This window comes from Aquarana catesbeiana, linkage group LG11 (assembly GCF_042186555.1).
Source record: "Aquarana catesbeiana isolate 2022-GZ linkage group LG11, ASM4218655v1, whole genome shotgun sequence".
NCBI lineage: Eukaryota > Metazoa > Chordata > Amphibia > Anura > Ranidae > Aquarana > Aquarana catesbeiana.
In genome coordinates, this window is record NC_133334.1 from 7941374 (window position 1) to 7957514 (window position 16141).

General features: G+C 49.2%; 1 protein-coding gene across 1 annotated transcript in view; it reads right to left on the reverse strand.

Annotated features, from left to right (window-relative positions):
- Positions 1–9327, reverse strand: part of DENND5A (DENN domain containing 5A) — an 84893-nt gene extending 75566 nt beyond the window's left edge. Inside the window, 1 exon segment of the mRNA XM_073605998.1 lies at positions 9158–9327. Within this exon segment, the coding sequence (XP_073462099.1) occupies positions 9158–9257 (100 nt within the window). The 5' untranslated portion in view covers positions 9258–9327.
- Between the last annotated feature and the right edge of the window lie 6814 nt (positions 9328–16141).

The following is a 16141-nucleotide window of genomic DNA, read 5'->3' on the forward strand; positions in this document are numbered from 1 at the left end:
TTTTTTCAGCCTCACCTACTATGTTAAATAAGTTATGTAATGAAAAAGAAAGGTTTTATTGATAAATGTCATTGTCCTGTTGCTATGGGAATGGGGGGGGGGGGGGTGGTAACGGAAGGTAAAATAAAATATATGCATAACCTGAACCTTAATGTGTATGTCCGGCCAAAACATTATTCTGCATTTGAATGTTAGAAGGGAAAATGAGAACTTCTGTCCGGTTTCTCAGGGCTTAACGCTATCCAGGGTTCTGATAGAGAGATTTCCACTCACTTCCTGTCCCAGTGACAACAGATTCACCAAACAGGAAGTGACAGAAAACCTCCAATAGGGACAAAGACAGCAAGAAAAACCTGAAACAGGTTCAAACCTTCTCCACCACCCCCTCCAGACACCAGGGGCTGTACACAGGGGACAGTGCGGACCCCTCTCTGAAATCACAAGGGGAATCTCAGGCAAATTGTGGGGGCAGGGTATACTTTCTTTCACCTACTTTTCACACGCGGCACAGTGCATACAGCGCGGCAGATAAATCACTGAATAAAGCCGTATAAGAAAAAAAGCACACAGTATTAAATTCCCCTTATAATATGGTATACATTACATATAACATGGTACACATTACACGTTACATACAACATGGTACACATTACATATCATGACACAGAAGGCAGACGGTATACAGCACACAATACCCTGTATATAGCAGAAGATATATAGAGTGTATGTGTGGTCTATACAGGATGTACACAGTATTCGATCTATATACACAATCTCCAGTCTGTACAGCACAGGGAATACCACCCGTGTACAGAGAAGATACATTGGGGGGGGGGGGGGGGCACCCAGAATCTGGTGCAGCTCCACATGGTAACCAATCAGCTTCTAACTTCAGCTTGTTCAATGAACCTGGAAGTTGATTGGTTGCTATGCGGATCTACACCAGATTCTGAACTCTCCAGTTTTAATAAATCAACTCCTTTTTATACATTGATAGTGAAGAGATACATTGTATAGGGGGATGGGGGAGAGGAGAGATACATTGTATAGGGGGATGGGGAGAGGAGAGATACATTGTATACGGGGATGGGGGAGAGGAGAGATACATTGTATACGGGGATGGGGGAGAGGGAGATACATTGTATACGGGGATGGGGAGAGGAGAGATACATTGTATACGGGGATGGGGAGAGGAGAGATACATTGTATACGGGGATGGGGAGAGGAGAGATACATTGTATACGGGGATGGGGGAGAGGAGAGATACATTGTATACGGGGATGGGGAGAGGAGAGATACATTGTATAGGGGGATGGGGAGAGGAGAGATACATTGTATACGGGGATGGGGGAGAGGAGAGATACATTGTATACGGGGATGGGGAGAGGAGAGATACATTGTATACGGGGATGGGGAGAGGAGAGATACATTGTATACGGGGATGGGGAGAGGAGAGATACATTGTATACGGGGATGGGGGAGAGGAGAGATACATTGTATACGGGGATGGGGAGAGGAGAGATACATTGTATACGGGGATGGGGAGAGGAGAGATACATTGTATACGGGGATGGGGGAGAGGAGAGATACATTGTATACGGGGATGGGGGAGAGGAGAGATACATTGTATACGGGGATGGGGAGAGGAGAGATACATTGTATACGGGGATGGGGGAGAGGAGAGATACATTGTATACGGGGATGGGGGAGAGGAGAGATACATTGTATATGGGGATGGGGGAGAGGAGAGATACATTGTATAGGGGGATGGGGGAGAGGAGAGATACATTGTATAGGGGGATGGGGGAGAGGAGAGATACATTGTATAGGGGGATGGGGGAGAGGAGAGATACATTGTATAGGGGGATGGGGGAGAGGAGAGATACATTGTATAGGGGGATGGGGGAGAGGAGAGATACATTGTATACGGGGATGGGGGAGAGGAGAGATACATTGTATACGGGGATGGGGAGAGGAGAGATACATTGTATACGGGGATGGGGAGAGGAGAGATACATTGTATACGGGGATGGGGGAGAGGAGAGATACATTGTATACGGGGATGGGGAGAGGAGAGATACATTGTATACGGGGATGGGGAGAGGAGAGATACATTGTATACGGGGATGGAGAGGAGAGATACATTGTATACGGGGATGGGGAGAGGAGAGATACATTGTATACGGGGATGGGGAGAGGAGAGATACATTGTATACGGGGATGGGGAGAGGAGAGATACATTGTATACGGGGATGGAGAGGAGAGATACATTGTATACGGGGATGGAGATATTTGTACATTTTGTATCTTTTTCTTTTCCTGGATTAGTGGAATGTAAAAAACAAGTCTTTGAAGTAAATAAATATCTTTTATTATGGGGGGGGGGGGAATCAGATACATTGTATTATGGGGGGGGGATCAGATACATTGTATTATGGGGGGGGGGAAGATCAGATACATTGTATTATGGGGGGGGGGAGATCAGATACATTGTATTATGGGGGGGGGGGAGGAGATCAGATACATTGTATTATATGGGGGGGGAGATCAGATACATTGTATTATGGGGGGGGGGAGATCAGATACATTGTATTATGGGGGGGGAGATCAGATACATTGTATTATGGGGGGGAGATCAGATACATTGTATTATGGGGGGGAGATCAGATACATTGTATTATGGGGGGGGGGAGGAGATCAGATACATTGTATTATGGGGGGGAGATCAGATACATTGTATTATGGGGGGGGAGATCAGATACATTGTATTATGGGGGGGGGGAGATCAGATACATTGTATTACGGGGGGGGGGGGGGGAGATCAGATACATTGTATTACGGGGGGGGGAGATCAGATACATTGTATTACGGGGGGGGGGGGGGAGATCAGATACATTGTATTACGGGGGGGAGATCAGATACATTGTATTACGGGGGGGGGGGGGGGGAGATCAGATACATTGTATTATGGGGGGGGAGATCAGATACATTGTATTATGGGGGGGGGGGAGGAGATCAGATACACTGTATTATGGGGGGGAGATCAGATACATTGTATTATGGGGGAGGGGGGGAGATCAGATACATTGTATTATATGGGGGGGGAGATCAGATACATTGTATTATGGGGTGGGGGAGATCAGATACATTATATTATGGGGGGGGGGGGATCAGATACATTGTATTATGGGGGGGAGATCAGATACATTGTATTATGGGGGGGAGATCAGATACATTGTATTATGGGGGGGGGGAGATCAGATACATTGTATTATGGGGGGGGGGGGGGGGAGATCAGATACATTGTATTATGGGGGGGGGAGATCAGATACATTGTATTATGGGGGGGGGGGAGATCAGATACATTGTATTATGGGGGGGCGGAGATCAGATACATTGTATTATGGGGGGGCGGGGGAGATCAGATACATTGTATTATGGGGGGGGGGAGATCAGATACATTGTATTATGGGGGGGGGGGAGATCAGGTACATTGTATTATGGGGGGGGGGGATCAGATACATTGTATTATGGGGGGGGGGAGATCAGATACATTGTATTATGGGGGGGGGGGAGATCAGATACATTGTATTATGGGGGGGGGGGAGATCAGATACATTGTATTATGGGGGAGGGGGGGAGATCAGATACATTGTATTATGGGGGAGGGGGGGAGATCAGATACATTGTATTATGGGGGGGAGATCAGATACATTGTATTATGGGGGAGGGGGGGAGATCAGATACATTGTATTATGGGGGGGGGAGATCAGATACATTGTATTATGGGGGGGGGGGGATCAGATACATTGTATTATGGGGGGGGGGGATCAGATACATTGTATTATGGGGGGGGGGATCAGATACATTGTATTATGGGGGGGGGGGGGAGATCAGATACATTGTATTATGGGGGGGGGGGGAGATCAGATACATTGTATTATGGGGGGGGGGGGAGATCAGATACATTGTATTATGGGGGGGTGAGATCTGATACATTGTAATATGGGGGGGGGATCAGATACATTGTAATATGGGGGGGGATCAGATACATTGTAATATGGGGGGGGGATCAGATACATTGTAATATGGGGGGGGGAGATCAGATACATTGTATTATTGGGGGGGGGGAGATCAGATACATTGTATTATGGGGGGGGAGATCAGATACATTGTATTATGGGGGGGGGAGATCAGATACATTGTAATATGGGGGGGGGGATCAGATACATTGTATTATGGGGGGGGGGATCAGATACATTGTATTATGGGGGGGGATCAGATACATTGTATTATGGGGGGGGAGATCAGATACATTGTATTATGGGGGGGGGGAGATCAGATACATTGTATTACGGGGGGGGGGGGAGATCAGATACATTGTATTACGGGGGGGGGAGATCAGATACATTGTATTACGGGGGGGGGGGGAGATCAGATACATTGTATTACGGGGGGGGGGAGATCAGATACATTGTATTACGGGGGGGGGGGGGAGATCAGATACATTGTATTACGGGGGGGAGATCAGATACATTGTATTACGGGGGGGAGATCAGATACATTGTATTACGGGGGGGGAGATCAGATACATTGTATTACGGGGGGGGAGGGGGGAGATCAGATACATTGTATTACGGGGGGGGGGGGATCAGATACATTGTATTACGGGGGGGGGGGGAGATCAGATACATTGTATTATGGGGGGAGATCAGATACATTGTATTATGGGGGGGGGGGGGATCAGATACATTGTATTATGGGGGGGGGGGGGAGATCAGATACATTGTATTATGGGGGGGGAGATCAGATACATTGTATTATGGGGGGGGAGATCAGATACATTGTATTATGGGGGGGAGATCAGATACATTGTATTATGGGGGGGGGGGGAGATCAGATACATTGTATTATGGGGAGGGGGGGAGATCAGATACATTGTATTTTGTATTATGGGGGGGGAGATCAGATACATTGTATTATGGGGGGGGGATCAGATACATTGTATTATGGGGGGGGGATCAGATACATTGTATTATGGGGGGGGGATCAGATACATTGTATTATGGGGGGGGGATCAGATACATTGTATTATGGGGGGGGGGGAGATCAGATACATTGTACTATGGGGGGGGGAGATCAGATACATTGTATTATGGGGGGGGGGGATCAGATACATTTTATTATGGGGGGGGGGAGATCAGATACATTGTATTATGGGGGGGGGGAGATCAGATACATTGTATTATGGGGGGGGGAGATCAGATACAATGTATTATGGGGGGGGAGATCAGATACATTGTATTATGGGGGGGGAGATCAGATACAATGTATTATGGGGGGGGGGGGATCAGATACATTGTATTATGGGGGGGGGGAGATCAGATACATTGTATTATGGGGGGGGGAGATCAGATACATTGTATTATGGGGGGGGAGATAAGATACATTGTATTATGGGGGGGGAGATAAGATACATTGTATTATGGGGGGGGGAGATAAGATACATTGTATTATGGGGGGGGGGGGGAGATCAGATACATTGTATTATGGGGGGGGAGATCAGATACATTGTATTATGGGGGGGGAGATCAGATACATTGTATTATGGGGGGGGGGGGATCAGATACATTGTATTATGGGGGGGAGATCAGATACATTGTATTATGGGGGGGGAGATCAGATACATTGTATTATGGGGGGGGGGGGGAGATCAGATACATTGTATTATGGGGGGGGGGGGGAGATCAGATACATTGTATTATGGGGGGGGGAGATCAGATACATTGTATTATGGGGGGGGGGAGATCAGATACATTGTATTATGGGGGGGGAGATCAGATACATTGTATTATGGGGGGGGGGGATCAGATACATTGTATTATGGGGGGGGAGATCAGATACATTGTATTATGGGGGGGGAGATCAGATACATTGTATTATGGGGGGGGGGGAGATCAGATACATTGTATTATGGGGGGGGGAGATCAGATACATTGTATTATGGGGGGGGGGGGATCAGATACATTGTATTATGGGGGGGGGGGATCAGATACATTGTATTATGGGGGGGGGGGGATCAGATACATTGTATTATGGGGGGGGAGATCAGATACATTGTATTATGGGGGGGGGGATCAGATACATTGTATTATGGGGGGGGGGGGGAGATCAGATACATTGTATTATGGGGGGGGGGGGGGAGATCAGATACATTGTATTATGGGGGGGGGGGGAGATCAGATACATTGTATTATGGGGGGGGGGAGATCAGATACATTGTATTATGGGGGGGGGGGAGATCAGATACATTGTATTATGGGGGGGGTGAGATCTGATACATTGTAATATGGGGGGGGGATCAGATACATTGTAATATGGGGGGGGGATCAGATACATTGTAATATGGGGGGGGGATCAGATACATTGTAATATGGGGGGGGGAGATCAGATACATTGTATTATTGGGGGGGGGGAGATCAGATACATTGTATTATGGGGGGGGAGATCAGATACATTGTATTATGGGGGGGGAGATCAGATACATTGTAATATGGGGGGGGGGGATCAGATACATTGTATTATGGGGGGGGGGATCAGATACATTGTATTATGGGGGGGGATCAGATACATTGTATTATGGGGGGGGAGATCAGATACATTGTATTATGGGGGGGGGGGAGATCAGATACATTGTATTACGGGGGGGGGGGGAGATCAGATACATTGTATTACGGGGGGGGGGGAGATCAGATACATTGTATTACGGGGGGGGGGGGGAGATCAGATACATTGTATTACGGGGGGGGGGGGAGATCAGATACATTGTATTACGGGGGGGGGGGGGGGGAGATCAGATACATTGTATTACGGGGGGGAGATCAGATACATTGTATTACGGGGGGGAGATCAGATACATTGTATTACGGGGGGGGAGATCAGATACATTGTATTACGGGGGGGGAGGGGGGAGATCAGATACATTGTATTACGGGGGGGGGGGGGATCAGATACATTGTATTACGGGGGGGGGGGGGGAGATCAGATACATTGTATTATGGGGGGAGATCAGATACATTGTATTATGGGGGGGGGGGGATCAGATACATTGTATTATGGGGGGGGGGGGGGGAGATCAGATACATTGTATTATGGGGGGGGGAGATCAGATACATTGTATTATGGGGGGGGAGATCAGATACATTGTATTATGGGGGGGGAGATCAGATACATTGTATTATGGGGGGGAGATCAGATACATTGTATTATGGGGGGGGGGGGAGATCAGATACATTGTATTATGGGGGAGGGGGGGAGATCAGATACATTGTATTTTGTATTATGGGGGGGGAGATCAGATACATTGTATTATGGGGGGGGGGATCAGATACATTGTATTATGGGGGGGGGATCAGATACATTGTATTATGGGGGGGGGATCAGATACATTGTATTATGGGGGGGGGATCAGATACATTGTATTATGGGGGGGGGGGAGATCAGATACATTGTACTATGGGGGGGGGAGATCAGATACATTGTATTATGGGGGGGGGGATCAGATACATTGTATTATGGGGGGGGGAGATCAGATACATTGTATTATGGGGGGGGGGAGATCAGATACATTGTATTATGGGGGGGGGAGATCAGATACAATGTATTATGGGGGGGGAGATCAGATACATTGTATTATGGGGGGGGGAGATCAGATACAATGTATTATGGGGGGGGGGGGATCAGATACATTGTATTATGGGGGTGGGAGATCAGATACATTGTATTATGGGGGGGGGAGATCAGATACATTGTATTATGGGGGGGGAGATAAGATACATTGTATTATGGGGGGGGAGATAAGATACATTGTATTATGGGGGGGGAGATAAGATACATTGTATTATGGGGGGGGGGAGATCAGATACATTGTATTATGGGGGGGGAGATCAGATACATTGTATTATGGGGGGGGAGATCAGATACATTGTATTATGGGGGGGGGGGATCAGATACATTGTATTATGGGGGGGGAGATCAGATACATTGTATTATGGGGGGGGGGGGAGATCAGATACATTGTATTATGGGGGGGGGGGGAGATCAGATACATTGTATTATGGGGGGGGGAGATCAGATACATTGTATTATGGGGGGGGGAGATCAGATACATTGTATTATGGGGGGGGAGATCAGATACATTGTATTATGGGGGGGGGGGATCAGATACATTGTATTATGGGGGGGGGGATCAGATACATTGTATTATGGGGGGGGAGATCAGATACATTGTATTATGGGGGGGGAGATCAGATACATTGTATTATGGGGGGGGAGATCAGATACATTGTATTATGGGGGGGGGGAGATCAGATACATTGTATTATGGGGGGGGGAGATCAGATACATTGTATTATGGGGGGGGGGGGGGATCAGATACATTGTATTATGGGGGGGGGGGGATCAGATACATTGTATTATGGGGGGGGGGGGATCAGATACATTGTATTATGGGGGGGGAGATCAGATACATTGTATTATGGGGGGGGGGGGAGATCAGATACATTGTATTATGGGGGGGGGGGGGATCAGATACATTGTATTATGGGGGGGGAGATCAGATACATTGTATTATGGGGGGGGGGGGGGAGATCAGATACATTGTATTATGGGGGGGGAGATCAGATACATTGTATTATGGGGGGGGGGGATCAGATACATTGTATTATGGGGGGGGGGGATCAGATACATTGTATTATGGGGGGGGGGGGATCAGATACATTGTATTATGGGGGGGGAGATCAGATACATTGTATTATGGGGGGGGGGGGAGATCAGATACATTGTATTATGGGGGGGGGGATCAGATACATTGTATTATGGGGGGGGGAGATCAGATACATTGTATTAAGGGGGGGGGAGATCAGATACATTGTATTATGGGGGGGGGAGATCAGATACATTGTATTATGGGGGGGGGAGATCAGATACATTGTATTATGGGGGGGGGGGGAGATCAGATACATTGTATTATGGGGGGGGGAGATCAGATACATTGAATATTGGGGGGGGGTCGGACGGATCGGGGAGGGTCCGGGGGTCACACACGGACAGGCGGCTCCCAGGACCGTTATTCCCCTCCCCCACACCCGGCACTCACCGGAGAGCTGGTCGGGCTCCAGGCCGGTTCGGGTGTCCAGTCCGCAGAGAACGAAATAATCGGCGAAGCGGCCGGGCGGCGCACTACTCCCTCCGCTCATCTCTGGGCGCTCAGAGGGGCTCCCCGCTCTGCATGCCGGGATGTCCGGGGGCTGGGGCGGAGCCTCTGAGCAAAGGGGGCGGAACTCGTCTAGAGCATGCGCTCAGGGGGTGTAAAAAGGGGGTGACGTAATCCTTTTCCTAGAGTGCCTGACCGAGATTACCCCCAACACCAATCACTATCCAATCAATGATCGATGATCAACCATCATCATCCCCCATCACTACAGACCCCCCAACCATCATTCCCATCACTACACTAGAGACCCCCCAACCATCATCATCCCATCACTAGAGACCCCCAACCATCATCCCCCATCACTAGAGACCCCCAACCATCATCACCCATCACTAGAGACCCCCAACCTTCATCCCCATCACTAGAGATACCCAACCATCATCCCCCATCACTAGAGACCCCCAACCATCATCCCCCATCACTAGAGACCCCCCACCCATCATCACCCATCACTAAAGACCACCAACCATCATCATCCCATCACTAGAGACCCCAACCATCATCACTAGAGACCCCAACCATCATCCCCCATCACTAGAGACCCCCCAACCATCATCCCCCATCTCTAGAGACCCCCCAACCATCATCCCCCATCACTAGAAACCCCCAAACATCACCCCCATCACTAGAGAGCCCCCAGCCATCATCACCATCACTAGAGACCCCCAACCATAAACATTACCCATCACTACACTAGAGACCCCCAACCTTCATCCCCATCACTAGAGTCCCCCAACCATCACCCCCATCACTAGAGACCCCCCAACCATCATCACCATCACTAGAGACCCTTAACCATAAACATTACCCATCACTACACTAGAGACCCCCAACCTTCATCCCCATCACTAGAGACCCCCAACCTTCATCCCCATCACTAGAGACCCCCCAACCATCATCCCCAATCACTAGAGACCCCCAACCATCATCCCCCATCACTAGAGACCCCCAACCATCATCCCCCATCACTAGAGAACTCCAACCATCATCACCATCACTAGAGACCCCCCAACCATCATCCCCCATCACTAGAGACCTCCAACCATCATCATCCCATCACTAGAGACCACCAACCATCATCCCCATCACTAGAGATCCCCATTCTTCATCCCCATCACTAGAGACCCCAAACCATCATCACCCATCACTAGAAACCCCCCAACCATCACCCCCAATCACTAGAGACCCCCAACCATCATCCCCCATCACTAGAGACCCCCAACTATCAGCACCGTCACTAAAGACCCCCTAACCATCATCCCCCATCACTAGAGACCCCCCAACCTTCATCCCACGTCACTAGAGACCCCCAACCATCATCCCCCATCACTAGAGACCCCCAACCATCATCCCCTGTCATTAGAGACCCCCAACCATCATCACCATCACTAGAGACCCCCCAGCCATCATCACCCATCACTAGAGACACCCAACCATCATCCCCCATCACTAGAGACCCCCCGACCATCATCACCCATCACTGGAGACCCCAACCATCATCTCCCATCATTAGAGACCCCCAACCATCATCCCTCATCACTAGAGACCCCAACCATCATCTCCCATCATTAGAGACCCCCAACCATCATCCCCCATCACTAGAGACCCCCAACCGTTATCACCCATTACTAGAGACCCCCCAACCATCATCACCCATCACTAAAGACCCCCCAACCATCATCCCCCATCACTAGAGAACCCCAACCATCATCCCCCATCACTAGAGACCCGCCAACCATCATCCCCCATCACTAGAGACCCCCAACCATCATCACCCATCACTACAGACCCCAAACCATCATCATCCATCACTAGAGACCCCCAATCATCATCATCCATCACTAGAGACCCCCAACCATCATCCCCCATCACTAGAGACCCCCAACCATGATCCCACGTCACTAGAGACCCCAACCATCATCCCCCATCACTAGAGACCCCCCGACCATCATCACCCATCACTGGAGACCCCAACCATCATCTCCCATCATTAGAGACCCCCAACCATCATCCCTCATCACTAGCCCAACCATCATCACCATCACTAGAGACCCCAACCATCATCCCCCATCACTAGAGACCCCAACCATCATCACCCATCACTAAAGACCCCCCAACCATCATCCCCCATCACTAAAGAACCCCAACCATCATCCCCCATCACTAGAGACCCGCCAACCATCATCCCCCATCACTAGAGACCCCCAACCATCATCACCCATCACTACAGACCCCAAACCATCATCACCCATCACTAGAGACCCCCAATCATCATCATCCATCACTAGAGACCCCCAACCATCATCCCCCATCACTAGAGACCCCCAACCATGATCCCACGTCACTAGAGACCCCAACCATCATCCCCCATCACTAGAGACCCCCAACCATCACCCCCCGTCACTAGAGACCCCCAACCATGATCCCACGTCACTAGAGACCCCCAACCATCATCCCCCGTCACTAGAGACCCCCAACCATCATCCCCCATCACTAGAGACCCCCAACCATCATCACCATCACTAGAGACCCCCCAACCATCATCACCCATCACTAGAGACCCGCCAACCATCATCACCCATCACTAGAGACACCCAACCATCATCCCCCATCACTAGAGACCCTCCAACCATCATCCCCCATCACTAGAGACCCCCCAACCATCATCACCCATCACTAGAGACCCCCACCCATCATCTCCCATCACTAGAGACCCCCAACCATCATCACTATCACTAGAGACCCCCAACCATCATCCCTCATCACTAGACACCCCCAACCACCATCACTAGAGACCCCCAACCATCATCACCAACCCTAGAGACCCCCAACCATCATCACCCATTACTAGAGACCACCCAACCATCATCACCCATCACTACAGACCCCCAACCATCATCCCCCATCACTAGAGAACCCCAACCATCATCACCATCACTAGAGACTGCCAACCATCATCCCCCATCACTAGAGACCCCCAACCATCATCACCATCACTAGAGACCCCCAACCATCATCACCCATCACTAGAGACCCCCAACCATCATCACCCATCACTATAGACCCCAAACCATCATCACCCATCACTAGAGACCCCCAACCATCATAACCATCACTAGAGACCCCCAACCATCATCCCCATCACTACAGACCCCCAACCATCATCCCCATCACTACAGACCCCCCACCATCATCACCCATCACTAGAGACCCCCAACCATCATCACCATCACTAGAGACCCCCAACCTTCATCCCCATCACTAGAGACCCCCAACCATCATCACCCATCACTACAGACCCCCCCAACCATCATCACCCATCACTAGAGACCCCCAACCATCATCACCCATCACTAGAGACCCCCCACCCATTATCACCCATCACTAGAGAACCCCCACCATCATCCCCCATCACTAGAGACCCCCAACCATCATCACCAACCCTAGAGACCCCCAACCATCATCACCCATTACTAGAGACCACCCAACCATCATCACCCATCACTACAGACCCCCAACCATCATCCCCCATCACTAGAGACCCCCAACCATCATCACCATCACTAGAGACTGCCAACCATCATCCCCCATCACTAGAGACCCCCAACCATCATCACCATCACTAGAGACCCCCAACCATCATCACCCATCACTAGAGACCCCCAACCATCATCACCCATCACTACAGACCCCAAACCATCATCACCCATCACTAGAGACCCCCAACCATCATTACCATCACTAGAGACCCCCAACCATCATCCCCATCACTACAGACCCCCCACCATCATCACCCATCACTAGAGACCCCCAACCATCATCCCCATCACTACAGACCCCCCACCATCATCACCCATCACTAGAGACCCCCAACCATCATCACCATCACTAGAGACCCCCAACCTTCATCCCCATCACTAGAGACCCCCAACCATCATCACCCATCACTAGAGACCCCCAACCATCATCACCCATCACTAGAGACCCCCCACCCATTATCACCCATCACTAGAGAACCCCCACCATCATCCCCCATCACTAGAGACCCCCCCCCCCCATCATCACCCATCACTACAATCTTTATTTGTATTGTTTAGGAATTCACTTGATTATTTTTTAGATTGTAGCGCAGCCCCACATAATATTGGTTGATTTTTTCCATTGGTATACTGGGGGTTGGTTAGGATATATCGGTCTGAAGGTCAGATCATGCACACCCCCCAGACTGAAGACACAAGAAGACTCACCCAAGCTCTACCGCTATATCGAGAGGTGTATGAGCAGAGATAGTGCACTGGCCATGGCATTCACTGCAAATCCATAGTAAAGATGAGCCGGCAACCCAATAGCTTCTTCATTCAAAGGACCTTATCCTAACACGTTTCATCATCCTATGAGGAAGGCTTCGGCTGAAATGCGTTAGATTTTTATTGGATCCGGTTATCGCTGTTGTGTAAAAATAATGAAGCAGCAATTGGGTTGCCAGCTCATCTTTTCTATCCCCCCCCAGAGTCTAGGCGCGGTTTTGGGACTTTTATTCTTTATTCTAATATACAATACATTATACCTTGTGTGCGGGGAGCAAGATCCTACATAAAAAGTTCTCTCTCTACATGAAAGGTTTGTGCAATGCATCCAGTATCTCACAAAAGTAAGTACACCCCTCAGTCACATTTGTGTAAATCTTTTCTTCTATCTTTTCATGTGACAACACTGAAGAAATGACACTTGTCTACAATGTAAAGTAGTGAGTGTACAGCTTGTATAACAGTGTAAATTTACTGTCCCCTCAAAATAACTCAACACACAGCCATTAATGTCTAAACCGCTGGCAACAAAAGTCAGTACACCCCTAAGTGAAAATCTCCAAATTGGGCCCAAAGTGTCAATATTTTGTGTGGCCACCATTATTTTCCAGCACTGCCTTAATCCTCTTGGGCATGGAGGTCACCAGAGCTTCACAGGTTGTCACTGGAGTCCTCTTCCCTTCCTCCATGATGACATCACAGAGCTGGTGGATGTTAGAGACCTTGCGCTCCTCCACCTTCTGTTTGAGGATGTCCCACAGATGATCAATAGGGTTTAGGTCTGGAGACATGCTTGGCCAGTCCATCACCTTTACCCTCAGCTTCTTTAGCAAGGCAGTGGTCATCTTGGAGGTGTGTTTGGGGTGGTTATCATGTTGGAATACTGCCCTGCGGCCCAGTCTCTGAAGGGAGGGGATCATTCTCTGCTTCAGTATGTCACAGTACATGTTAGCATTCATGGTTCCCTCAATGATCTGTAGCTCCCCAGTGCTGGCAGCACTCAGCCCCAGACCATGACACTCCCACCACCATGCTTGACTGTAGACAAGACACACTTGTCTTTGTCCTCCTCACCTGGTTGCCCCCACACACGCTTGTCACCATCTGAACCAAATAAGTTTATCTTGGTCTCATCAGACCACAGGACATGGTTCCAGTAATCCATGTCCTTAGTCTGCTTGTCTTCAGCAAACTGTGGGCTTTCTTGTACATCATCTTTAGAAGAGGCTTCCTTCTGGGATGACAGCCATGCAGACCAATTTGATGCAGTGTGCGGCGTATGGTCTGAGCACTGACAGGCTGACCCCCCACCCCTACAACCTCTGCAGCAATGCTGGCAGCACTCATACGTCTATTTCCCAAAGACAACCTCTGGATATGACGCTGATCACGTGACTTCAACTTCTTTGGTGGACCATGGCGAGGCCTGTTCTGAGTGGAACCTGTCCTGTTATACCGCTGTATGGTCTTGGCCACCGTGCTGCAGATCAGTTTCAGGGTCTTGGCAATCTTCTTATAGCCTAGGCCATCTTTATGTAGAGCAACAATTCTTCTTTTCAGATCCTCAGAGAGTTCTTTGCCATGAGGTGCCATGTTGTACTTCCAGTGACCAGTATGAGAGAGTGAGAGCGATAACACCAAATTTAACACACCTGCTCCCCATTCACACCTGAGACCTTGTAACACTAACGAGTCACATGACACCGGGGAGGGAAAATGGCTAATTGGGCCCAATTTGGACATTTTCACTTAGGGGTGTACTGACTTTTGTTGCCAGCGGTTTAGACATTAATGGCTGTGTGTTGAGTTATTTTGAGGGGACAGCAAATTTACACTGTTATACAAGCTGTACACTCACTACTTTACATTGTAGACAAGTGTCATTTCTTCAGTGTTGTCACATGAAAAAATAGAAGATGTCCGTTTACTATATATGCACCTGTGTTTTGCGGTCTTATTTTTCTGAAATAAAACGTTATTTAAAAAAAAAAAAAAAGATAGAATAAAATATTTACAGAAATGTGAGGGGTGTACTTACTTATGTGAGATACTCTATATGGGCCCTATTAGCTACTGTTCAGGGCTGACTTGTAAATATAAATAATGTGTAGCCAGCAGGGGGCACCGCTGCTGATAACAGACTATTGATCCCCCCATCGGAATGAGCCAAGCGTGTGGCACACGTGTAGCATGAACTCGGCCAATTCTGAATGAGGGGAATTCACACCGGGAGCCACGCTGATCGCACAGCCGCTGCTAGACGATGGAAGGACAGGAGGCGTCCATCCCGGCAATTTGCACCGTTTACTTTTTGTTTTGTTTGTTAGAACTTTATTGAAATGACATCTTGTTCATTCCTTATACCAGGGCAGCATTGCTAATCAGGGGTCCCAGCACTAGCTACATTTTGCCAAAATGTACATGTCGGCCCTGAGCAACAGCAGCAGCCAATAGGGTACATGTACACATTAGCCCGATTGTTCCTATGCGTACAGGACCGCGAGTGCAGATTTTTCTGTGCATGCAAGAGAAGCACCCTGACCGCTACGCCCCCTACAAC